This window comes from Sparus aurata, chromosome 1 (assembly GCF_900880675.1).
Source record: "Sparus aurata chromosome 1, fSpaAur1.1, whole genome shotgun sequence".
Taxonomy (NCBI): Eukaryota; Metazoa; Chordata; class Actinopteri; order Spariformes; family Sparidae; genus Sparus; species Sparus aurata.
Genome location: NC_044187.1, coordinates 25,443,990 through 25,471,544, shown reverse-complemented (window position 1 = coordinate 25,471,544; position 27,555 = coordinate 25,443,990). Strand labels below are relative to the sequence as shown.

The 27,555-nt window shown below is 39.2% G+C and overlaps 3 protein-coding genes across 5 annotated transcripts; all 3 read right to left on the bottom strand.

Moving 5' to 3' along the window:
* Window positions 1-11,905: 11,905 nt before the first annotated feature.
* Window positions 11,906-15,667, bottom strand: LOC115589107 (ecto-ADP-ribosyltransferase 5-like). Of its 2 annotated transcripts, none has more exons than XM_030429830.1 (2): window positions 15,587-15,667; window positions 11,906-13,203 (listed from the first exon to the last, which is right to left on the bottom strand). In XM_030429830.1, exon 2 carries the CDS (start codon window positions 13,159-13,161, stop codon window positions 12,442-12,444), a length of 720 nt encoding a protein of 239 aa, XP_030285690.1. In that variant the 5' UTR covers window positions 13,162-13,203; window positions 15,587-15,667; the 3' UTR covers window positions 11,906-12,441. The 2 variants fall into 2 exon arrangements, with proteins under 2 accessions (XP_030285690.1, XP_030285682.1); XM_030429822.1 differs by lacking the exon at window positions 15,587-15,667 and adding an exon at window positions 13,327-13,503.
* Window positions 15,668-21,443: 5,776 nt separating this feature from the next.
* On the bottom strand, window positions 21,444-23,140 carry LOC115571316 (ecto-ADP-ribosyltransferase 5-like). 2 transcript variants are annotated; one of them, XM_030400702.1, is made up of 3 exons: window positions 22,886-23,140; window positions 22,582-22,666; window positions 21,444-22,488 (listed from the first exon to the last, which is right to left on the bottom strand). In XM_030400702.1, the coding sequence occupies exons 2-3, from the start codon at window positions 22,645-22,647 to the stop codon at window positions 21,733-21,735; spliced, it is 822 nt and encodes a 273-aa protein (XP_030256562.1). In that variant the 5' UTR covers window positions 22,648-22,666; window positions 22,886-23,140; the 3' UTR covers window positions 21,444-21,732. The 2 variants fall into 2 exon arrangements, with proteins under 2 accessions (XP_030256562.1, XP_030256644.1); XM_030400784.1 differs by lacking the exon at window positions 22,886-23,140 and adding an exon at window positions 22,744-22,875.
* A 2,278-nt stretch (window positions 23,141-25,418) lies between these two features.
* Window positions 25,419-27,486, bottom strand: LOC115579203 (ecto-ADP-ribosyltransferase 4-like). Its single transcript, XM_030412765.1, has 3 exons — window positions 27,185-27,486; window positions 26,830-26,969; window positions 25,419-26,676 (listed from the first exon to the last, which is right to left on the bottom strand). Exons 1-3 carry the CDS (start codon window positions 27,330-27,332, stop codon window positions 25,768-25,770), a joined length of 1,197 nt encoding a protein of 398 aa, XP_030268625.1. The 5' UTR covers window positions 27,333-27,486; the 3' UTR covers window positions 25,419-25,767.
* Window positions 27,487-27,555: the final 69 nt, after the last annotated feature.

Genomic DNA, 27,555 nt, shown 5'->3' with positions numbered 1-27,555 from the left:
AATCACTAGCAGCCAAGAAACACAGCAGCAGGAGAACTTGAATAGTCTTGTCAAGGAACAGGTCGATAGGTGCCGCACCAGGAAATAACAAGTGCCTGAGAAACAAAGAAAGATCTCAACAACTGTCTGGTGAAGAGGAATGAAATCAGAGTTTAATAATCCTCACAGTCCCTGTGGTCTTTTCGTCAGTTGACAACAGTGGAGTCACGGCTGTGTCGTTGAAGGTGCAGAAGTCAGCTTTTTGCTGAAGATAAACACATACTGAACATGCTGAACATATTCTTGGTGTGAATGCATGACCAATAATGTCAAGGTCATACTGTAAATTTTTCTGTAATCATTAATTGAAAAAACTTAAGAAATGGCACATGCTAATCAGACTAAATAGCTAATGTTGGCTACTTACAGTTAGCATCAGTTAGCAACTAGTTTACTTGAGCAAGAAGTAAAACCCCCTGAATCAAGGTGATTTAGGGAATTTTACTTGTTGACGAGTAAACATCTGGCTAATTCCCAATAGTAGTCCTAGTAGTAGTAGTCATTCCCTATTCAAGATATTTGATGGCATCTTAATAATAAATTATAATAAGCCAACTTTGGCAACGTCAAGAAAATAGTGAAGAAGGCCATTGTAAAAGCATATGACAGTGTAATAACACTAAGTGGCATTTTAACCCTTGTGCCTTCCTTAAAAAAACTTCCTCTAACCACCTTCGTGGCAAAAATGTACACGCACACAATCTGCCATAAAATCCTCATACATCAATATTTTTTTCTGCTTTTTTTTTTTGTTTGAATCCCTTAACCAACTTGTTCCCTGATCAAAATGATCAAATATTTAAAAATTTTCAGGATTTTAACCCTTTAAATGCCAGTTTGATTATTTTAATTATCAAATATATTTCTTAAAAAAAACACAAAAAATGTATTATTTTCTATATAATAAGTAGTAGCCTTATGGGGCTTTGGTGGTGATTGGAGTCTTGGATATGTCAAAGATTACCAACAAAATTGATTTGATTGCATCAGTATTTTTTATGTAGTAACAAATACTCCCTCTAACCACCTTCGTGGCAAAAATGTACACGCACAAATTCTGCCATAAAATCCTCATACATCAATATTTTTTTCTGCTTTTTTTGCTTGAATCCCGTAATCAACTTGTTCCCTGATCAAAATAATCAAATATTCATTAATTTTCAGGATTTTAACCCTTTAAATGCCAGTTATATTATAATTATCTATAAAAAACCCACAAAAATGTATTATTTTCCATATAATAAGTAGTAGGCTGATGGGGCTTTGGTGATGATTAGAGTCTTTGATATATCAAAGATTACCAACAAAATTGATTTGATTGCATTAGTATATTTTATGTAGTAACAAATACTCCCTCTAACCACCTTCGTGGCAAAAAATGCCCCATTGACTTCCATTAAAACCACATTTTTTAATCGCACTACCATTACAGTATAAAACCATGAATTCTTTAATGTCAGCATGCCATTTTGAAGAAAAGTAGTTATATTTGACATTTTTGATGTATTTCACCAGATTGAACCATTTTCCCATTGTAGGCCGATGCATGAAATTCTTGTATTTTTGCCAGTTATATTATGGAGCCGGGTGACTACCAGGGCCCTGTGTGTGTGTGTGTGTGTGTGTGAGATGTTTTTAAATCAACATCTGATTCATCAGTGTGAACTCTTATTGTGCAAACTGCAACAACTTTGGAAATTTAGACAACAAAAAACAAAATAGAACATATGAAATATGAACAAAATATGAAATATAAACAGAAATATCCAGGCATTGAATATACGACGTGTGTGTGTGTGTTTGAGAGAAACAGATACATGGATACTGTGTGTGTGTGTGTGTGTGTGTGTGTGCGCTAGTGTGTGTGTGTGTGTGTGTGTGTGTGTGTGTGTGTGTGTGTGTGTGTGTGTGTGTGCAATCTGAGGGTTAAATGAAATACAAGTTTACAGCTGCTGTTGAAATATCAAAGTTATTGTTTCTTCTTCTTCTTCTGGACAGAAAGGAGGTCTCAAAGTGTGTGTGTGTGTGTGTGTGTGTGTGGTCCTGCAGCATGTGACCTAGTGTTCCCTACAAATGCACACTTGGTGGTGGAAGACCTCTTTTTCAGGCCTCTGTACAACCAGCACACACCTCTCCTTCTAGTGGAGCTGGTCAATGGCGCTGTCAGGATGAGAAGTCTCATGTATGCCCGAATCTCTTGGGCATCCACGTCACTCCATCCTGACACTGAATGCCTCCCGTATAAGTTTGTCATTTGCAAAATGAGCTGGATCAGGTCAGGAGTGAAGAAAAGGTCAAAAGATGATGCTACATTATGGATTCTTGATATTGCATCTCCCATGGGCCCTGGCATCATGCCGGTGGGTGCCTGCATGTAGCACAGAGTCTCAGCATGAGATGGAGACCACACTTTTAGGATGGACAGGATCCTCAGTGCCCGCTTCACTCTCAGAGGATGGGTCAGAGGCACTCACAGACGTGGAAGACTCCAGCGAGCCTTCTGTGTCAGACTCCCCCTCGAAGATCGTGGTTTCCCCTGATGAATCCTGCAGCTCGCTGTCAGATAAAGGCTGCATGACCATTTCTAATGCCTCTTCTCTTCTGAAATGCCTTTTAATTTTTGCACCCTCTCTGCTCACTAATGAAATGACCCCTCAGACAAGTTGCATGTTTATCTTTGGCTGTGAAAGCAGCCAGGTGCATAAACACACTAACCGTTGTTTTTGCTTTGTTTTTGAGAACAGCAAAGGCATGTTTTCACTCAAGCACCTTTTCAAAGACACATGAAACACATTCCTCAAAAGATTACCTTTTTTCACTGCTGAAGTGATCAGTGCATGCTTACAGATTCTCACACACACACACACACACACACACACACACACACACACACACACACACACACACTCTCACTCTCACTCTCTCTCACTTTCTATCTCACACACACACACAGACAGACACACACACACACACACACACACAACATGCACACACACACACACACACACACACACACACACACACACACACACACACACACAGGGCCCTGGTAGTCACCTGGCTCCATAATATAACTGGCAAAAATACAAGAATTTCATGCATCGGCCTACAATGGGAAAATGGTCGAATCTGGTGAAATACATCAAAAATGTTAAATATCACTACTTTTCTTCAAAATGGCATGCTGACATTACAGAATTCATGGTTTTATACTGTAATGGTAGTGAGATTAAAAAATGTGGTTTTAATGGAAGTCAATGGGGCATTTTTTGCCACGAAGGTGGTTAGAGGGAGTATCTGTTACTACATAAAATATACTAATGCAATCAAATCAATTTTGTTGGTAATCTTTGATATATCAAAGACTCTAATCACCACCAAAGCCCCATCAGCCTACTACTTATTATATGGAAAATAATACATTTTTTGCGTTTTTTATTAAATAAATAATTAGTAATTCAAATAATAAAACTGGCATTTAAAGGGTTAAAATCCTGAAAATTATTGAATATTTGATCATTTTGATCAGGAAACAAGTTGGTTAAGGGATTCAAGCAAAAAAAAAAGCAGAAAAAAATATTGATGTATGACTATTTTATGGCAGATTTTGTGCGTGTACATTTTTGCCATGAAGGTGGTTAGAGGGTGCAAAATGCATTACAGGAAAATAAAAGACATGTAAGAGTAAAAGACACTGGATTTCAAAAATTTGACTAAAAAGAAGAGTTCCTACAAAAATCCATGCCACAAGCTGTAACACAGCCAAAATGATCGCTAAATCAAAAAAAAAAGTTGAGAAAAATGTACAAAAATGCCCGAGGAAGGCACAAGGGTTAATCACAAATCTAAACTGTTCAACTGTTAAGTTCCAGGAAAAATATCTATGACACAATAATCATGTGATTTCCGTCTTTTGCAGAATTCTTTGTACACTGTTACCAAATCTCTGCACACTGAGTGTGTTTCATAGAGTCCCAGCAGGACACAACAGAGGAATTATCAATGTGGCAGAAAATTAATTAATATTCTTTCTTATTACATTCTTTATGCACATAATTGCTCCTGTGGTGTTTTTCCATGCTATCAATATGACATGCTTAACATATCTTGTGTCACGGTGACATGAGTGGGAAAACAAAAATAGTCTCGCTTCTCTTCACTCATGTGATTTGCAAGATAAATGAGCCGAAGATGCAACACTGCTTTACATGTTTGTCATGAAACAGACACCATACCCAGACTAGGCTCTACATGCAAACTTACAGCTGTTGGATTCAGTCAACCAGCAGATGGATAGAGAAATGTTGGCGTCTGCTTTATTAAACAAATCAAGTGCAAAATTAATAGGTATATAGATTTTACAAAACAGCTTACATGTCTTTATGTGGCAGCAAATCCACATGTTATATAGAATAGAAGTATAAAATTAAATTATGGTCAGCGTCTTGTATTTCACTTTTTAACAACAAATAAAAATGAGAATAAAGTTGATAACATGATAGAAAGCAAGACTTCATTAATTCATATTGCTATTGCTCATGTACCATTATATCGTGTAGTATATGTAGCAACTATCACTTTTATATCAATACAATAGTTACCACCAGGGAAAGTGTAACTGAACATATAGCTGCTACTCACATGTCCATTAGTAATGACAAGGGATGTAACGATATCTAAAATTCAAGGAACTAAATCATCGCAATATTTAAAAAAGCAAAAGCAAATGATGACTTGAGTTGGTAGAGTGGGAGTCCCATGTACAGAGGCTTTGTCCTCACTGCAGCAGCCCCAGGATCAAGTCCCGGCCTGATCTTGAGCAATATCTTTAATTATAAATGTGATGTGTACAGCATTTATTATATCTATAAGTTGTTATTTTTTTACTTGCCATTTTTCTGCTTTCCTCCAGTAAAATAAAAGTAGTCATGTCTTTCTAGTCTTATATTTTTGCTGGCCTTTATATGGCTTTATTGGCAGGACAGATTGAGATTTGATAGGAGACAGGATGGGGGGGGGGGGGGGGGGTGACATGCAGCAAAGGGCACCAGGCCGGGACTTGATCCTGGGGCTGCTGCAGTGAGGACAAAGCCTCTGTACATGGGACTCCCACTCAACCAACTGAGCTAAATGCCGCCCAAGAACAGGTTTGTCTTTTTGAGCATGCCTGCTGTTCAAACAGTACAATGTGATGACAATGCAATACAAATATAGTAGTGGCATCTGACCCGCCTACCACCACCTTCAGAACATCTTTCATCACACTGAACCACCAGTGGCCCTGGGCAGAAGTACTGGTCTGTGGCCACAACAGAGACTTGGAAGAAGCTGCCTCAGTTCCTCACATAAGCCACAACAACCACAGCCTTGATGACTCCCCCCATCCACCCAGGTGATGCTGACGGTCCTGCTCCAAGTGGTTCCGTCTCGTCCAGATCTGGACCCCTCTGCTAGCAATACTGTGGCCTCCCTTTCAGATATTGCTGGTGGTGCTTGGGCATCTCACTGTTCCACTGTGGGGCCAGATCACAGCCAATGAACCTTAATTTCTTATTGAAGAATCCTGAAAGAGACATACAGTTTAGATGCAGAAGGTCACTCTCCTGCCCCACTCATTCACAACGTACCTACAGCACAAAATGCCTCATCATCACTATGCATCCTGAAAACAAAAGAAAGAACTAGTATCAACAATATGGCTTCTTAAGTTTACTTGCTTTCAAAACAAATGTGTGGAATAAGACGTAAACCTTTACAACAAGAGATGGTGGTGAAGCTCAGACTGCTGTTTGTCCACAGGGGCCACTAGCATTCACATAAACTTAAGGTTCTTGTAGCTGAGTAACTTAGTTACTTTCCATTACTGCCAGGTACAGGTGAGTTGAGAAAAAAATAATCTTATGTAAGTGAGATGAACTTGCATTTTGATTTAATATACAATAACCTGCTTGTAGACAGACATCTATCCATTCTATTGCCCTGTACAGGGTTACAGTGGCGGCCATCTATCCCAGCAGAAGGCAAACAGCAGGGCACGGCCTGGAAACAGGTTTTAAAGGTAATGACCCTTATTTTAAGAACTCCTTGTCTTATTTGAAATGATTTCCATGCTTCAGCCTGTTTAATGATTGTTGTGTTTGTAGTGTATTTGAATATGTCAACAGCAAATCACATAACAGGAGCCTGTAAGGCTGTCTGTGTGTCACTTCATATCATCACCTCACTGCTGCCTGACCTGAACTCCAGATGCTGTTCAACTCTAAACCAGGTTTGAGTCAGAGTTTGTTGAATTGTGTGATGTATGTTGTTGCTGTAAATGGCCTCTCAAATTACTTCAAAGGTTTGTTGTTGGCAAAGAATTATGCCTTCTTGTGTGTTTTTTTTGTAACAAGCCCTAACTGATCGATGAAACATTGCATCTCATGAAAATGTCTCTTCTTCTTCTTTATAGTCACAAAATGAACAACACCTTGCCATTCTTGGGGGATTTAACCATTGGGTCAGCTTCAATCAACAATATCGTGGGTCTTCCTTTGAATGGTTATGTCATGTGGCTGATACTGACAGGAGCCAGAGAAACTTTGACTTCAGACTTTCTTTCTCTCAACCTGGCTCTGTCTGAGATCTTTTTCGCTTTATCCACTGCATGGTTCTTTGTATTCGATCAGCTGAAACTGGGTTTCTGTTTAGAAGCCTTCATGTTCTCACGCGGCCTTTTGTTAACAGCCCGTCCTCTCTTCCAGTGTTGCATCTGTGTCGAGTGCTATATTGGGGTTGTCTACCCGGTGTTATTTCTCCGGTTCAAACAGCTGAGGCACAAGGTGGCCAGTTGCTGTGTCATCTGGCTGATTGCCTTGGTTTCCTGCATCTACTGTTTGTACACCTATACAAACAATCTGTATCTTTATGGGTTTTTCGTCCAGAACGTACTCATCCTCTTCGTAATGCTTTTCTGCTGCCTTTCTGTTCTTTCTGCTCTGAAATGCCCTGGGCCTGGAGAAAAGAAAACACATAAGAAGAAGAGCAATTCAGTGAAGAGAAGGGCCTTTAAAATCATTTTGCTGATCATGATTTCCATGGCCATTAACTTCTTTTTCTATGTTGCCCCTATTCCAATGCAGTGCTGCTTGGGTCCTGTAGAGTTTGTGAATGCCTTAACCATTTGCACAGGCATAGCCTTAGCAACTGGGTTCATACAGCCCCTCCTTTACCTCCACAGGACTGGAAATCTCCCCTGCTTCAGGGCGTTCTAATTATCACTGTGAAGTTCTCTGGTAGTTTGGGGTTACATAACATTTAAATTGCATAGCACAAATGTGCAAGAATATACCATGTGCCATTGAAAAACAGTGGGATCAGTAATGTAAACAAATGTCTACTTGTATTCTGCCTCCACTTGATTCTCAACGTGGCATTTTTTATCATTATATACTGATATACTTTTATATCATACAAGTAAACGGTACTTTTGCCAAGATTTCCATGCTTCATTAATTTTCATGTGTGGTAAATAATGTTGTGATGATGATAATGATGATGATGATGATGACAACGATTAGGATGGTGATGATGGTGATGAAATGTTCTTCACCTGTTTCCACCTCATTGCATTTTATTCAAGTTAAATGAATGTGATTGAGAGATTGGGAACATAAACATACATACTTATGAAGAAAACTGCACCGTATCCGAAAGGTGCTTTTTTGTTTTTTAAAGCTCCCTTTCTCACCATTTGAACATGAGTTGGTTGTGGGTGAATGCACAGAATATATCTGGTTCTACTGTATTGACGTTGATCATTTGTTTTCTTAAACTATCCATATTGAGTGAAATGCTGGTCAAGTGTTTTTTTAAATCCTGGTGGCTGCATTACCCACAATGCAAATTTAGCCAGCGAGTGAGATTGCTGGTGGCAGTTTATCAGATGACGTGCAGCTTCCTCTGGAGTCAGGTTTGTGAAAGATGTGACTAAAGAAAATGTTGACATGTCGTAAATCCAACCTGCACAACCTTACTCTCCACTCAGCAAGATACCTGTATACAGTCAGAGGCAATTAATGTTAACATTAGACTTTGAATTAATTATATATGGATCTGATTCCTCTGGATACTGGGCTGAGATTGCACAACTCAGTGTAAAAATCCATTCATATAAATACTATCACTTAAGAAACCACAAGAAGAGGTTTTGAATCTATAAAATTATATATATCATGCAAACTTACCCAAGAGGACTTTAACACATGTCCCCACAAGTTTAAAAATAAGCTGACTAATGTTACCAAACAGGTGTGCAAGCAGCTCCCATTAATGATTCTAGTGCAGTGCCCGTAGGAAATATGTATTCCTATAGAAAAGTGTGAGGTTAAGTAGCTTTTTCATGGATGGCCAAATGACGCTGTGTTTAAAGGTGGGATGTCAGGGATATTTAGGCTTGTTGTGAAATCCAATATTCCAGGGTAATTGGCCGTTTTTGACTATTTTTGCCATAATAGTTCACCTTAGATACTATATACCTTGCCTTGCTTGGTGTCATTATTTTCAGCACAACCTCACATGTGTGACTGTACAGTTATTTTTTTCATTTTGACAAACTGTTATAACACAATGGACCTTAAATCACAAAAAAACATAAAATTCAAGTAGATAAAATTTAGATTTTTTACTGTGAAAACCACAAATATGTTTTATAAACTATTTGTATTACTTATAAATCAAATATATGAATTGCTGTTTGCTAAAAAAAAAAAAAATTTTACAAAGTTATACATAGTGATATGTTTCCCCCAGCTCCTTCCTGCCTGCCTTCCTGCAGTGATTGGCTCTGGTGCACACGTGACTATGGTGGCTATGGTTAGCAATTCTAGCAGAATTCATAAAGCATTTCTGAAATAATTTATTCACGGTATCATTGTAGTCCTAACAAATCCGACATTGCACACCCTTGAACCACGCAGCAGCCATGTTAAAACTCTCAGGTCAGTCTGATCCTGATCCGCAGAGATATTTGAGGCACACATACACACACACACACACACACAGACAGACAGACAGAGATTCCTTGCTTTTATAAAGAGAATAGCCACTGACCATATTTACTTTTATATTTGTAATGCTTTGACAATCTGTTCATTAATGAGAGACAGGCTGCATATATTTGACCATGGTATGCATGTTCAGAGAGCTATAGCTGAGCAGGTGATGCTTTAAGACGTCAGATGTGACTATTCAGAAATATATCAGCACCATCCAAACAGGACAGAGAGAACTGTTTATCTCTTTGTTTGGTTGGTTTCAAGGAAAATGAACCCTGACATTAACATTGTTATGACAACCTTCTCCAGAGTCAATATCATCCTGAGTCTGAGCCACAACTCCACGTTGTGTGGCTGATAGCGACAGGTGCGAGAGGCACAATTGTAACAGAGTTGCTCCTGTTCAACCTGGCTGTGTGTTTGAGATCCTCACCTGCCCGCTCTCTGTTTGCAGCCCTCTTAGAAACACTGTCCCCTCAGTTAAAACTCTTATCAAAAATTTCTGATGGTTTATTGTGGAGCCGCCGCCCTAAACTGCAGTGTTGTATCTGCATAGAGATGTTTCTGGTTGTGGTTCACCCTGTGCTGTTCCTAAAATATAAACAATTTATGTGTATAGTCAGTATCTGAACCGGTGTCTTATTATTACATTAAGAATAACTAGTTTAAGGATCAGACTTTTTATCGTCTGTGTTTGAATTCTTATACTGGATCTTCTATGAGTTGTGTTTTGGGTCTCTACTGCTTACAGGGTATCCTTCTGAATTTTATTTATAATTCTTATAAAAGTTAAATGGACAGACAAATTTTCCTATTCATGGTTGTCATTTGAATAATAATACCAGACACCTTAAACAAAAGTAATGTGTCATTTTTGTTATATGTATGCAAAGAGTAGAGTATGAAAGTGTTTTGTGAAGCATTCATGTTAAATGTATAACTGTCACTTATTATGTTTCTGTCTCCTAAATATGCCTTTTTTGGAATCAGTCTGCGTTCTCTTGTTTAATTCTATGCAAAAATAAATGCTGTGTCTATACGTCTGATCAAATTTAACAGTGACATGTAGGTTAAGTTATTATAGTCAGTAGCTGTTGTTACAATGAAGGGAAGTCACACATGGGGTTTAAGATTAGACAGCAGAGTCACAGAGGAAGACATTTTAACATCATCACTGAAGGAAAAGCCGTCTGGCTGAGCTGGGATTTTCTGCACAAATCAAGTGATCTTTCAGTGAGTGTTTTTTTTATTTTGTTTACCTCTTTGTTACAAACAGGAGCTCAGTATCAGTGGTGCTACAACACAACACAACTGAGTTGATCGGGTTATTTTATAAATATCATGTAGCTGATGTGGAGTCATAACTGTATATGTATGTGTGTGATTGAGTGTTCAAAATGTCATCGACATATGAGATGAGACAGCTGGTGGAGTTTGCAGTTCAGCTTCATTGTGTGAGATTCCCCACTAGATGGCGCTGTTTCCCTTCTGTGTTGGTTTCACAGGAGGTCTCAGACATCTGTTTCTCTTTAGGACAGCAGGAGAAAGGTGTCAACATGAAGACATTTTTTAACATTGTTTCAACACCAATCACATATGAAGTGTGAAACCAGTGAAAAAAAAAAAAAACTAATTGTCTGTAGCATACTTCAGCAACATGTCATCAGTTCCAGATCAGGTTCATGACAAAAAACAGAAAAATAAGAACGAACCAAACTGATCTGATAATGTAATGTATCTGAGATGTGACAGACTCAAATGAGTCATTGGGGTGAGAAGGACGACTGTTCCACTCTACACTGCTCCTCCTCTCCTAAAGATGGCCTCTTTGGTCCTTCTGTTTTCAGCCATATCAGACTCACTTTTTTAACAATTTTCATCCCCTCATTCACTGAGGGTGACCAGGCCTGTGTGAACCTTTATGCTGCAGAATGCTCCTGTATGCTGTTAACAATAAAATGTAGATGGAGTTATTATTCACCAGTAACTGAGAGGGCACTGTCATAGTAAGCAGTTGTTATGATGAAGGGAAGTCACACATGGGGTGTTAGATTAGACAGCAAAATCAGACAACAAGGAAGACATTTTAACATGATCATAAAAGGTAAGTGAGGTTTCATGAGGGACTGAGCTGTCAGCAGATAGAGTGTGAGTCAAGATACGAAAAACTTTATCATCTGTTAAATGCAGAAAATAATGGATATTTTCTATGGTGCATGGCTTATACTGTATAAAGATGCATACAATACACATGAGGACATCAAATGCACATAATGTTGTATTAGAATGTCATGCAGTAAAGATTCAATATTTGTTTTGGGGGGAAACTGACAAACAATGAGCCAGAAGCAGCTGGCTGCAACAATTTATTTTTCTCTAACTTCCTTGTTGCTAAGTTCTACAAACAGGAGGTCAGAAGGAGATCGGTTGGTCATTGACTCCTTCATGCAATCTGTGCTTTTATTTATTTTATTGAATCATTTCTATTCCCAAGTTAAAAGCTGCAGCTTAAATGCTGAGTGTTAACTAAAAGTGGCTCAGATAAATAGATGAACTTGTTAATCAACTCAGAGCTTTTACCATTTGGATTTTGTCAGTGAGCAATGAGAGGGAACTGAGGTATTTTAGTAAACGAATCAAACTGTGAAAACATTTAACAAAAATGCACAATTTGTGAATCACAAAGCTGTTTAATACTTTTCGTCTTTTGTGACAGATACAATAAAATTGTAAGAAGATCCAATTTCCAATGAAAGTGACAATAAACAACAACGAAATCGAACATTACATTGTTTTACTGTAAATGTAAACATTGAAAAATATCATTTAAACATGTTGCGCAAGCAGAGGAGCGAGCAGCATCTTTCAGAGATGCATCATCAGGCTGTTAAAAGCAGTTTAAAGCAATTTCCTATTTCAGATTCACCTGCAATGTGTTGAGAATGTATTTCATGTCATCTAATGGGTCTAGTCTTTAACAAATGTTGCACAGTACAATTTCTACACACTGACTGTTCAACTTCTAAATCTGATTTGGCATCACTATGTAATTGGAATATTGATGGTGTGTGTTGCAAACAAAAAAATTGATTTTTAAAGTTTTGATTGAAGTCTTGATTGAAGTCACTTTGCAATATATAAAGTTTTGTTAACATTATGTAAAACATGTCACGACATAATTCATACTGGACAAAGTATTCTTTGTCTTCTTCATTATGTACGCCACCTCACATGGAGAAAAATCAGGATTCTTCTTTTATCTCTATGACTTTAAAGATCTCGTACAGAGGGATCGACACTCCTCTCTCTGCTCCCTGAGCTTAAAGTACAGTAAGATGAGCTGCCCAAAATATTACTTTTTATCATTTTACCTGATATTTGGAAGACTTCCTTTCGGGAAAAATGCACAATTCGTATTGGAAGTTTTTCTTGTGCTTTTCACTGTGTACACCACCTCACATGGAAGATCCTCTTGTTTAGATCTCATCTGTATCGCTGTCACTTTAAAGACTTCATACGGAGGAATCAGCACTTCCCTCTCATGCCCATTGAGCACAGAGTACTCTGTGATGTCTGCTCCAAAGCATGTGACAATCTTAAAGCATGACTTGTCTCCAAATTTGACAGAGCTGGGGTAATCTCCCAGTGAGCTGGAGGTAAAAGAGCCAAAGCGAATCTCCTTGTTGAGAACATCTTGGCTAAAGTTGCACTTGGTTCTGCGGTAGACAGTGAGACATTTTTCTGCATTAGAACTTTTAGCACTGAGGGTTTGAAGGGCGTCAGTCAGGAAGAAGTGAAGTGTGTGATATTTGAATGTGGTCTTGTACTCTGATTTCTGGGTTCTAACTGCTTGGTTGAAATCAAGATAGACTTTGGGTGTCTCGCGGGTATAAACATTAATAGCCACAGCCTGTTCTCTCCCCAGAGCGATGGAATGTGGCTTTTCCTTTTGTTTCCATGCCATTTCCCATGCCTTTTTAAAGTTTACGTCTCTGTTTTTCTCATTCTCAAGGAATTCCTTCAGCACCTTGGACTTCATTTGCTCCTTGCAGCCATCGTATGTGTCATCAACAGAGTCTGGAGCCATGTCGAGTTGAATGACACCGTTCAAGCCGGTCTCAGCAGAGTGCTTGAAAGAAATAATAGACATCACAGTAAAAAATTAATGATCAGGTTTCATGGTCACCTTACTAATAGACATCAGTGCTCAACAGTTACAGTCAAACAAGCCATCATCCACCATATACACTACCATTGCAAATCCTGTAGAGACTCCAAAACAGATTATCACTGCTGCCATCAGTGCTATCACAGCCATCCTCCACCAAAGTGGAAACAGACGGAGTTGTTGAATAAAATAATCTGTGGATACTCGTGGAGTTGAGCCTCAGTGAGACGGAACAGTCTATCTCTACAGTCTTCACCGACTGAGAGGGTATCACACAGTTGAATAGTATGCCGTTAAGGAAGTTAAACATTAGGTGTGAGACGAGATGCAAATAACAAGGAAGAGACTGTTTCGCAAGACAACAATGACCATAAAAGGAGATGTTAAGAGAGCACAGCGAGGTGTCTACTCCAGACTGATATCATGGCAAATCTGCCAGCTGGGGTAGCAACACAGTAAGCTGGAGTCTGAAGAGCTGAAAAAGTCACCCCTGTTCATAACAGCTGAGCTTTCAGTGCAGAAATCTTTGTTTGCTGTCTAATACCAGTTTTATATGTCAATGCTGTCGTTTGTATTGTACTAATGAAGACAGAAAAGGTTTGTTTGTGTGGAATTCTGGGTTCACAAAAGTAAAAATTACCATAAAATCACAAGTGAATTGATGCCAACTTCACTCTCAGACAGTTGAATGTTATATTCAGAGTGTTATGTATGAGGTCTGGGGCCTCGGTTAACAATTCATTGAAAAGTCATTAAAAATCCTTAAAACAATTCATTTTATTTTGAAATAAACAGATAATTCATTGAAGTTGATTAATGTGCATCAAAAACTATTAAAAGTGGTTTAAAAGTGTTCAAATTGAAGAAAGGAAGAGAAAGAAATAATGTTTTGCACACAAAGAACGGGCTTCCCAATTAGAAAATCACTGTACCCCGTGAGCCCCAGGTGATCATCATTAAAGGAAAAGCCACCTGGCTGAGCATTTGAGATTTTCTGCACAAGTCATTTGATTTTCAGTGAGCATTTCTGATTTTGTTTACCTCCTTGTTACAAATAGGAGCTCAGTATTAGTTGTGATACAACACAACACAACTGAGTTGATCAGGTTATTTTACAAACATGATGTAGCTGATGTTGAGTCATAAATGTGTCCATGATTGAGTGTTCAAAATGACATCGACATATGAGATCAGACAGGCAAGAAGGGAGATGTTGATGGAGTTTGCAGTTCAGCTTCATTGTGCGAGATTCCCCACTAGATGGCGCTGTTTCCCTTCTGTGTTGGTTTCACAGGAGGTCTCTGACATCTGCATCTCTTTATGACAGCAGGAGAAACGTGTCTTCAAGAAGACAACACGACATCAGTTCAAACTCTGATTCAAGACAAAAAATATTAAATATATATTAAAATAAGAGGGTACCAAACCGATCTGATGATGTAATGTATCTGAGATGTGATGAACTCAAATGTATCATTCGAATCAGTATCAGTCGAAGGATGACTGTTCCACTCGACACTGCTCCTCCTCTCCTAAAGATGGCCTCTTTGGTCCTTCTGCCATATCAGACTCACTTTTTTAAACAATTTTCATCCCCTCCTTCACTGAGGGTGACCAGGCCTGTGTGAACCTTTATGCTGCAGAATGCTCCTGTATGTTGTTAACAATAAAATGTAGATGGAGTTATTATTAACCAGTAACTGAGAGGGCACTTTCATAGTAAGCAGTTGTTATGATGAAGGGAAGTCACACATGGGGTGTTAGATTAGACAGCAAAATCAGACAACAAGGAAGACATTTTAACATGATCATAAAAGGCAAGTGAGGTTTCATGAGGGACTGAGCTGTCAGCAGACAGAGTGTGAGTCAAGATAAGAAAAATGTATCATCTGTTAAATGCAGAAAATAATGGATATTTTCTCTGGTGCATGGCTTATACTGTATAAAGCTGCATACAGTATACATAAGGACATCAAATGCACATAATGTTGTATTAGAATGTTGTGCAGTAAAGTCTCAATATTTGTTTTGGGTGAAACTGACTAACAATGAGCCAGAAGCAGCTGGCTGCAACCCTAACCCTAACCCTCAGAAGGAGATCGGTGGGTCACTGACTCCTTCCTGCAATCTGCCCTTTGATTTATTTTATTGAATCATTTATATTCCCAAGTCAAAAGCTGCAGCTTAAATGCCGAGTGTTAACTATAAGTGGCTCAGATAAACAGATGAATTTGTTAATCAACTCAGAGCTTTTACCATTTGGATTTTGTTTGTGAGCAATGAGAGGACACTGAGGTATTTTAGTAAACAAATCAAACTGTGAAAACAATTGACAAACACTCACAATTTTCACAAAGTCACTCTTCCAGCACAGAAAGTCTTTTCATCTTTTGCGTTATTTGATTTCTATTGTTGGACTCTGTTGACTTCCTCTGACAATGGCGCTCTTTCTTATGGTGATTTCGGAGGAAAGACGCCGCTGCCGCCGTCCTTCTACTTCCGGTTCACGGCCCCGAGAAAGAAATCTCGCGCCTGCGCAGAACGCAAAATCCGATCTGATCTGATAAAGCGTATACATGCAGGAGTAATGCGACTATCAATCGAATAATGTAGGTGTCTCAATTCGACTATGAGAAATCCGATCCGGTCCGATTTTAGTCAGACTAAGGTGTATACATGCATCTTAAAAATCCGATCATAGTCGGACTAACACAGTAATTCTGTTTTCTTGAGTGTCATGTAAACGCACTGACTGTTTAATAATGAGAATAGAGGGGAGGGACGAGATTTCAGTCACTTCCCTTTCTAAATTCAAAAAGCAGGTTTACTACTTCTTATTTTTTTTGTTTTTATCTGTTCAAACAAAGAGTGGTGAGTGAGGAAGTCAATACTTCAGCAAACAACAGTTTACATTTCACACACTAATAATGGTGACTTGTATGATAAATTATTTGCATGAGCCTGTGCAACCCTCAAGGTACCCGTCCACAGGATCTGTCATTTCCACACTTCCCATTCATGGTCTAGGCAGTCAGCCATGCAATGCCTAATGGTAGCATTGCGTTGCCCGCTCACAATTTGCATAAAGTTGAATTCTGATAACTTTTGCCCAGTAGCCCAACATGGCAGCCCATTGGAAAACTTTCACTCATACTACAAATTTAGCTCAGAGGCGCTGCATCAGACGACATTGATTTGCATGAAGTTGCCAGAACTCAACTTCATACAGATAAGGAGCTGGTTAGTGATGCTCTGTCTCCAGACACACAATGCTGCCAGAATGCATTGCATGGCTTCCTACATAGAGGATGAATGGAAAGCTTGAAAACAACGGAGCCCGTGGGACCACTATGCATTCAAGTAATTTTACCTTGTCAGTGTGCAAGTCTATGAATTATACGCAGTGAACATTTTTTTAAGGCTTCACATACTCGCACAACTAGTGTAACACAATGGCACATTATCCAATTTTTTTCTAAAGTTTGACAATTGCAGATGGCATGAATAACATGTTACCCAACTGCATTATAATAGTTACATATGGTAGTTTTGTTTCTCTTTAAAGTTTTCAGTTATTATAATATTGGCATATGTGTGTATGAAGAGTATAGTCAATATGATTTTTTTTAGTTAATTTTTAAATCTACAAATCCACATTTAAATCAAAAAGTGATGTGTGATGTGAATCACTTATATGTTGCAGCCCAACATATTTTTTTCAAATAATTTTGTTGACATCATATCTTAAACATTAAATGTGTGAGACTGCTTATCAGAAAAGCACAATTTGTTTTTGAGAGCATTTTCAACGGAGGAAGCTGGAGTGCCTGACGATAACCCACGCAGACAAGGGGAGAACATGCAAACTTAGCAAGATTTTCAACACAAGACTTTGTTGCTGTAGGGCAACAGCACAGAACACTGCAACATTACCATTGTAGTAACAGGTGCTTTTATGAAATGTATGTCTCATGAACATTCAAGTAATGAGTCTCACGGATACTATCAGTGTACATCTAGGGTCATTCATTTATGTACAGTGACCTTAGACAAAATATATCTTCCTTGTGGAGATGTTGCTTCATTATACTGTACTTGATAAACACCATACAATACAATTATGGCATTGTTTGTGACTGCCTGTCAAACATGTTCTCTAAATGTTGCAGAATTCTCATCTCTGATGTCAGACACTAAACAAGGCTTTTGTTCAACAACAAATTACTCTTGGTGTCAGCGCATTTTGAGGCAGTACTGCACTGTTTTCTTTCCTCACCTGTACCAGTTTGAACCCAGCATGCACTCCAGTGGGAGAAGTGGCCGAGCAGAGGGTGTGGTGATGTTAACAAAGTGATGTTCTGCAATTGGAGCAAAAATTGAGCTATTGTGTTCAATAATATTTTGGTTTGTTTGTTTGGTGAAGGCATGCCTTTTTCATGCTTTGCTTGTCATTCTATTTTAATTACATATTTTTCAACAAGATGATGTGATTACTGAAGAAATTAAGTTTTATTCTGATGACTAACTGAGTCTGGTCACTAAATTACTAAAAGTACGTTGCCATGTATATGTCCCAATATTATACAATGAGCCTCAATTCTGATTAAGAAAAATCACAACTTTATGACAGGAATTTGGTGGCCTGGTCCTGCTGGTTAAAAAACGTACACTGAAGTCAGAAGAACTCCCTGAGATCTACATAAAGAACAAATAATGAGAGGACTACACTTCGTGACCCTACAGACTCTTAAACAGAGGTTTGTATCCATTAGTAAGGCAGCACTGCCCTCTGGTGGAGAAAGCCTGAATGTACAATCAAAAGCGTAGACAGTCAAGTTGTTCTTTTGTCATTTGGCAGTAAAGGTGTAAACTATTGGCCGTCGTGCCATGGAACACAATTTTTGAACGTTTTGTGGTAATGGTACTTTATTTGTCAAGATATGCAAGACTGTTTGTTTGACCCCAATGTGGAGGGAAATTGTAGTTTTATATTTTATGCGTGTTTTTGACTATCACAATTCTTTTAATAACTTTTTGTCAGGGGTGTCCACAGATGCTACATGCAAGGTTTGGTGCAAATCGGTCAAATCGCCTAAGAGGACTTTGAAAAATTACGTTTTTCATTTTTTGCAATTTTCTAATAGAAATGTTGCACAAAAGTGGCTGTGGCCTACACCACACAATTCAGCTCAATTTAGTGAACTCGTAGATATAAGGTTTAAAAATGTGCGACACATGTAGGAGTTAGCCAAAAATGCTTTTGTGTTGATAATAGCTCTATCTGCTGGTCATTTTGGTGTTTGAGTTACAGGGGCAAATCTATACAACCCCTATGAATTTCATTGACATTGACAAGTGTTATGCTGTGGGCACAGTGCCAAATATTAAATTAGACCGCCGCCAGAGTGCCACCATTGGTACATTGGTAACATGCTCGTCAGCTATTCTCAGGAGGGCATTGGCAATAATTGTACCAAGTTTCGTGTTAATCCGATCAAGTGATGTGGAGAAATGATATACTTCAATTTAAACAGCGCCACCTAGGGGTTATCGCCCAAAATTTTTCACAGAGGAAGAAGGCATTAAAAATAAAAATGACACATTCGTTCATACTGATTTTGAGCTCAGACATAAACAGTATCAGTTCACATTCTAACAGTTTAAAGGAAAGGTTCTTCTACCTGGAGATTGTGAATACTCATCCCTTCTATGTGGCAACAGTTTCAGGACCAGGCTAGATGTACATGCTTTACATATTGATACAGAGAAACATATCTAAATAAACACGTACACTATACCCGAAAAACTCATAATGACTTTCAACCGGCTGCTCCAACAAGTTGAACTAACACACAAAAGCAGCACCGGATCCACCAAATATATTTATCTTCAATACTTGCCAAATCCTGTTCTCCCATTATTAAGAAATCACTTTCACGTTTTTTGCATTAAGTACCTTATACTACACACACACGCCAAACCAACCAATAAGTAAGGGATAATGCCCGGCGAGGTGTCCATAAACAGGAGTTAATGGACGACGCGAAGTCCATTAACTCCTGTTTATGGACACCTCGAAGGGCATTATCCCGCTTATACCATGGAACTACTTAGTAGGTGTCCATATATCAGGGGTTAATGGACACCCCGCAGCCAATCAGAATCGAGTATTCCCCCAGACCATGGTATAAATGGACAGTAGCCCCTAACCTCAATTTTGATTACCTCTAACACATTCAATCATAACATATTTCTTTTTTAAGTTATCTGGAAATTTTACAATGACTCGTAGCAGGAGCAATAGTCTCCCTTCTCTGAACTCTATCACTTTCAAGAGAAAGATCGAAAGATACAACACTGATTTACATGTTTGCTATGAACCAGATATGAAGCCCAACCCAGGCCCCATTTGCAAACTAGGACGCAGTCAATCAGCGAACAACTACAGGGATGTTGGAAAATGCTATGTTGGGCACATTGTGTGTAATAGTGACAACTGCCCTAATTGTTTTGTAAATTCTGTATGTAAAAGCAAATCAGCTCATATGTATTTCAATGGCAGCAACTCACACGTTAATTGACTGTAAATATGTAAGGAGACTGGGGTCATGTTTTAAATGTGCAATGAGCTATTTAACGTGTTGTATTCTATCTTTTTCATTATTTTCTATTCTACCCGGTATATGTGCAGCAGTGTACAACTTTATACAACCACAGTGAATGTAAAATATTAAAGCAGCAGTACTATCAAACTGAAACCTAAATGTGCCAAATGGAGTTTACTTTTAAACAAACAATTGTTTTAAACAAACAACAAACAACTACTAACAGCTGTAGATCAGTGGAATGTGTGAAACCATCAGCAGGAACGTGCACATGCGTGTACGTCATCCTGCAAGTGCATAAGCCAAAGAAATGGGATCCACTCGTAAGAATGCTTTTTTTAAAAGACTAAAAAGGAAGCTTTTTTTTTAAAAGATTTTTTTGAGGCATAGACACCTTTATTTGACAGTAGATAGATCAGAAAGGGGAGAGAGATGGGGGGTGTGACATGCAGTACAGGTCTTCCTGCCGGATTTGAACCGGGGTCCACTGCGTTTGTGGCATGCACCCTAACCACTCAACCTCCTGCGCGCCAAACAAGGGAGCTTTTAAAACATCAACTGATGCAGAAAATAGTGAAAAAATACAATACATTTTTGTAGGTTTATATTTATGAAATAAGGAGGATACATAAAGTACATGGTCTCAGAATAGTTGAGTTTACTGATATGGACGGGTAGAATGCACAGTGAAGTAGAATTAAAAATATAAATTAGAATTCAATGCTCAAGATTCACAGCAGGGAAGGATGTTGGTATCGTGAAATGGAACATTTCCCAGAACATCACTAGAAATATGTAAGGTAAATGTGGTTTATGTAAGTGAGCTGACCACACTGACTAAATCAATACACAAATTGCTGACTGTGTGAATGCATTAGATGAATAGTCTTATAATATCACTGCCCCATCATTCGGGAATGAGTAGATCTAACCATACACCTGTCACACTCTGGAAAATGGCATCATCAGTCTAGAGTTGAGAGTGCAGAGAACTGATTGGTCGGAGGTTGTGCTTTTATAAGTGTAGGTCAGAAGTGAACCACTATCCTGAAAACCCAGGATTAACCCTGAAGTTACCTTGGTAACACCATGTCGTGCTTCATAGCGAGTTGGGCAAATAAAGTAAGTTGTTTAATATACATTACTAAAAACTTGCATGAAATTTGAAGTTTGGCATTTTAACCTTAATTTCTGTTGGTGAAGGTTCTGGATTTACCCATGTAGGAACTTTTGCCTCTCATTCTACCACAGGCTAAAGTATCTCAGAGATGTAAACGTATTCACTAGAAATATTCAAATTAAAGAGGAAACTACTTCCTCGAACAAGGAAAATCAATGTGGGAGAGGAGATCAGTAACTGAAGGCTCGTAACATTTTTACTGGCTTTTTCTGATATATTCCGTCTCCACCATCAGAGAGGTTTACTACCTCTCGCACTTTATTTGATCAAGTTTAGGATCACAGCTTGCATGTAAAATGAACAAATGACAGTATATATGTACATGAGCATATGCAACCCCCCACCCCAAAGGGCTCATATCTACTCAGTTTACAACTTCAGGCCTTTCAACCACAAAACACATTCAAGTCATTTTACTCTGTTCATACAAGGTTGCATGTTTATTATCTATAATATGCAAGAAAAGAAAAGGCATTAAAACAGATCAAATTTGTGAAACAAAACTTGTTTGGACATTTTTACTGGATTTTAGGATTTCTTTCCATTCATCCAACAAAATAGTCAAATGATGTCATTATTTAACATATCTACAAATCAACATCCAAATTCATTTTGAAAGACATGTGAATTCACTATTCTGGTCCAGCCCACTTATTTTTTTTTTAACATCAAATAATAAATGTTAAATGGCGGAGACCACGCTTATCAGAAAAGAACACAATTAGTGTTGGACAGAGTTTTCCCCGTGCTTTTCACTTTGTACACCACCTCACATGGAAGACTCTTCTGCTCTGATCTCCTCTTTATATTTGTCACTTTAAAGACTTCATACGGAGGAATCAGGGCTTCTCTCTCTGCCTCTCCGAGCTTAGAGTACAGCGAGACGTCTGCTCCAGAGCATGTGACAATCTCAAAGCATGACTTGTCTCCAAATCGGTCAGCGCTGGGGTACCATCCCATTGAGCTGGAGGTAAAAGAGCCAAAGCGAATCTCCTTGTTGATAACATCTTGGCGAAAGTAGCGGTCGACTCTGCGGTAGCCAGTGAGACATCTTTCTGCATCTGGTTTGCGAGCGTTGAGGGTTTGAAGGGCGTCAGTCAGGAAGAAGTGAAGTGTGTGAAACCTGAATGTGGTCTTGTACTTAGATCTCTGGGTTCGAACTGCTTCGTTGAAATCTATGTAGATGTTTGGTTTGTCGAGGGTATAAACATAAATAGCCATGATCTGCTGTTTTCCCAGGGAGGTGGAAGGTCGCTTCTTACGCTTCCATTTTTTGTTATAGTACTTTTCTGCTTCGCCCCAGGCCAGGGTGAAGTTTTTGTCTTTGTTTCTCTCATTCTGCAGGTACTCCTTCTTTACTCTGTACTCCATCTTGTCTGTGCAGCCAGTGTACATGTCATCTACAGCGTTCGGAGCCAAATCCAGTGGCACTTTTATGGGTTTAATGGGTTCTGCACAGCTCTGAAAAAAGTTATAGAAACAATGAGACAATAAAAATCTTTCTCTGTGATAATCTATCCTACAGTACGCAGTGTCACCCAGCATTGAGACTACCTTTGTAAATCCAATAGAGGCTCCATATGCCACTAGCACTGCTGCCCAAACTGCTATCACTGCCATCTTCCACCTGCTCAGAAACCTGCAAACAAAAATACCTCTCACAGTAAATTCATTATTCAGCTGTCTTATTGGAATCCATCGGCTTCTTCCTCTTACCTTGCAGAGTAATTTCAATTTATTTCATGTGAAAATAATCAGTAAAACTCAACTGGATGGATTGAAATAGGTAGTGTACTCCTTAATATTTGTTTTCAATCTAGTTTTAACAGGCAGGAAATTAACATGTTTATTCACTTACCACAGTTCAGTCCTCACATGTTGAAGTGCTTCTTTGGAGACTCGCAGGTTAAGTGTGAAGCTTGCCTTTCACCAGCTGCAGTTCATTCCAATCAGGGATGGGACCTTCACAAGGACTACAACACTACAGATTGTTCCCCTTTTATTTTGCTGAATTACACAAGTCTGTGCATCTGGGAATCATGCAGTTGTACCAAAGACCAGCCAAGACAAGGAATCAGTGAACATGCAGAGTCATTTCTTCAGACCCACAGTGACCTTTGATAAGCCCACTGATAAACCCTCTTATCACCCTCGATGTCCTCCGTGATATGCAGACCTCTGCTCCTGATAATGAAAAACAGTATTGGGTCAAACAAGGCTCTGAAACAGACAAAACAGGACTGTATACACAGGCTAACAAACCTATTCTCCCTAAAAACTTGTACAAAGCTGCCGCCATTTTGAGTCATGGGCCTTGCCATGTCTCAACAGGAGGGATGACAGAATTCCTACTCAAAAAACTTTTGCAGATCATGTGTAATTTGCATAAAACACAACCCACAGGGCAATGTAAGACCAAAACGAGGGAAATTCCCAGAACCAACTGAACCTTTTCAAACTATGCACATGGATTTCATAGAACTAAACAGAAGCGGGCCATACAAATACTGTTTAGTACTAGTTGATGCATATTCAAAATGGGTTGAAATAATACCTTCAAAAGCTGCAGACTCACTGACAGTAGCAAAAGCATTGTGCAAAACAATTGTGCCACAGTATGGGATCCCCGAAGTGTTGTACAGTGATAATGGTGCACATTTTGTAAACCAAGTTGTAAGTCAAGTTGCAAAACACTTACAAATAAATCTAAAAAATCATTGTGCTTACCACCCTCAAAGTGCAGGTCTGGTAGAAAGAACAAATGGGACTGTCAAATCTCGGTTAAAGAAATGCATGGAAGAAACAAAGAGACCATGGCCTGACTGCTTAGATCTAGTGAAATTGTACATGAGAATCACTCCGACCGATAAAGGGTTAACCCCATTTGAGATAGTTCATGGTAGAGCATTTAGACTTCCTGCTTTCTCAAAAGACCTTGAGGTATCTGAAGAAGAGACAACATTGGCAGAGCACATGAGAAAACTGTTGGACCAAAAAGATGTTTCCAAAACAAATTTACTGCCCTCTGATTCTCTTCCCCCTCCACAGAACAGCCAGAAAGTGAGGCCAGGGGACTACATATTCGTCAAAATCATCAAAAGAAAATGTTGGTCCAGCCCACGGTGGGAGGGTCCGTACCAGGTCCTGCTAACAACACCAACAGCAGTAAAGATTGCAGAAAGGACAACTTGGATCCACCTCAGCCACTGCAAACTGCAGCCTACCTCTGTCTCAACTGGACAGTGGGGAAGTCTGGGCTACAAAGGGGGCTCTGCTATATAGCGGCAGGGCCGTCTCAAACCCCAGTGAAGAAAACAACTGATCCCCGTCCTATTAGGATGACAGAGCAAGGTGATGCAGAATCGGATTGTTCTGGACTTGCTAACAGGATCACAAGGAGGAGTGTGTGCAGTTATTGGACAAACATGTTGTACCTACATCCCTGACGGCATGACGGATGGAGGAGATATCTACCAAGCTCTGCAAAACCTGACCGATCTCCAAAGCTATGTGCTGGAGCAAACCCCCGGTGCCGATCCACTCCCGGACTGGATGACTGGATTCTTTAACGGCACCTGGTGGCAGGTTCTCCTAAAGGCATTGGTACCCGTGTTCATAGTCATGCTGTTGTTCCTCTGTTTCATCTCTTGTGTGATACCCTGTATACGATCGATGTTTGAGAAAATGGTTCAACAAAGTTTTGTGCAAATGCAATTATTATCCCAAAGGTATGAGATTGTTAATCCTCAACCTTATGCTGATTAAAAATGTTTTATGCCTCGTCTTTTTCCAATGAAGGTATTGTCGAAAATGGTGACAAGTGATAATAACCTGACGAATTAAAAGTACGAGCAATAAAACTGATAAACAGGAGGGAAATGTTGGAAAAATTATGCTTATATTATCAGTTTCTTGCTTTGCATTGATATAACCTGCTTGTCTTCCTTTATATGTTTGTGGAAGTGTACCGAGCTCCTGGAAAAGTACTGTGAACCACAAGGCCTCTAATGGCATCTTTGAGTGAATAACATTTGGTGGACATCATAAGAATGTTTGTGTGAAGGATAGATGCTGAAGGCCGTAGGTCCGAAAGTGTGTACGTGTACTTCTCCATCTTGCATAACAACTGTATGACTCATATGTACTGTCAAAGAGCCAATCATATACGGTAACGCCCTATTGTAGGTGAATGAAAGATGCTTGGGGAGAGAAGCTCATTGGAACTCAGGAGCCCAGACTTTGTGTGCTGACTTCTGCTCTTCCCCTTTGCCTAGAAAGACAATCTCCGTGTCCGTGTCTCATTTCTTAACAGATTTAAACCCAACAGTATCTTTGTCCTTTATCTTTTCAGCCCCCAAACATATTATAAAGGTAAAAGAAAAATGTAAAAATTATGGTCAATTTCTTTTTTATTCATAGTAAAATATGTAATGACATACACTGTGAAAGGACATCATAAAGTAACATCTGTACAGTAAAGAGTTAGTGCAAGACACAAGATAAACAAAGAAGCATGTAATATACAGATACAGGGAAAATAGAATAGCACAAAATATTGTCAGTAATCAGTAATAATAATGTGAATGTTTTTCTATGTACTCCTACTGAGACCATTAATCAACCTATAAATACCAATAATCAACACAATATGAGTTTACATTTTTTGGCATTGTTTTGCACAGGTTGACCTCGGAAAAGTGGAAAAGGTAATATTTTCATTTGTCCCTCGCTTCACAAATGTCACCCTTCTCCATGGCTAACTTTCTGCATCAGCAGAACGATCAGTAGCACCAGCAGAGAACCCAACACTGCAGCCACAAAGCACTTCTGCTTGCGTTGTACAAGAACTAAAGAAATAACAGCCAATAGCATTAGCCATATCAACACCATCCCAACACTTCCTGCTTGAATTTGAGTGTTTTGTGTTGAAAATGTTGCAAAATGTTTTTGTCCTTGATTCAGTTTACAATTTAAATCTCTCCTTGGTATTTTGGTGCTCTGTAGCTTGTAGACCACATTGCACCACGGGTCATTTGTCAGGACATCAGTGACTGTGAAGACCTCATAGGGAGGAATGAGGACCTGACCCCTCTGGTTTGAAGCAGAGTAATATGTTATATCAGCACCAAAGCATGAATGAATCTCAAAGCATGACACGTTGCCATTAAATTCAAAGGACTCCTTGCTTGAAGCTACCCAGGTGAAAGCACCAAAGCGCATGTTCGTGTTGATGACACTGGGGTCAAACTGTTCCTGTGTCCTGTGATAGGTGGTTCTGCATGTCGTCTGATTGCGACGAAGAACTTGAACAGCATCAGTCAGGTAGAAGTAGAAATAGTGGAACTTAAATCCATAGGTGCTGTACTTGTGTTTCCCCGTTTTAACAGCTTTGTTGAAATCGTGTTGGACATTTCTGATTTTGGTGTACATGTACAGAACTATAGCGTGGTCTTCTGTCAGGCTCTTGTGCACAGGTTTCTTTGCAAGTCGTTCAACTACAGCCCAGGCATAACTGAAGTTTCTGTTGACGTGCCACTCGTACACGCCAAACACGTCGATCACGGAGGCTGTCTCAGATCGGCAGCCATCGTACATGTCATCAATGGAATCTGTTGCCATATCCAGATTTACACCGCCAGTCTTAGGTTTCTGCAGTGACAGATAAGAAACAGCTACAGTGAGCAAACCAACAATTACAGAAGGTTTGGAACATTCAATGTCAGTTGGCAAGAAAGAAATCTATCTGCGATAACTGACTCGATCAGAGCAGGAACACTGTGCAAAGAAAGCGCTGTCACCTACCTCAGCAGGTGTCTGAGGCCACCAGAGGAGCAGAAATGGGTCATGATACAAGAGGAATGCCACCATCAACAACGCACAGAGGCTCGCCCGGTTTCTCACTGACTTCAACGCATACACTGGTTCTTTGCAAAACTTCATGTCTGAATGAAAACAAAAATATTTCTTGTGACTGAAATTACTCTTTAGGCCAGTGTGATTGTCCTCTTTCAAACACAAAGACTCAGTTTGTATCTGCGGGTCAAAGTACAGGCTAATATAAACAGTGAATCATGATCAGAAGCCACGCAATACTTCCTTGTCAACGACCTCATTTTCTCCACCAAAGAACATATGATATTCGATCATGTTGTCCTACCTTTAGCCTGCCAAGTGCTCCCAACAGCAGCACCATAGTCCTTAGAGGGAAACTGCTGATGCAGTGTTGTCACTAAGTTCAAGCTCACAGGATTTTCAGGTACAACCACACAGCAAAGACATTCTCCTGCACCTTTCCCTGAAGGCATCAGTGCTGATATGGATCCTATCTTGCATTGTTGATACAGGTTTGTTTGACAAGGAGCCACTGCACAAAACGGAGCATTTTAACCCTATTATTATTTTTATCTACAAAGGTTTTCCTTTAGTTTGCAGTATAAATATAAATGAACTGGCTCTGTCATGTGACTGTTTGCACTGCCAGTAGGGCGGTTCTGCATGTGGCAATACAGGAAAATCCTGTTTTATAGC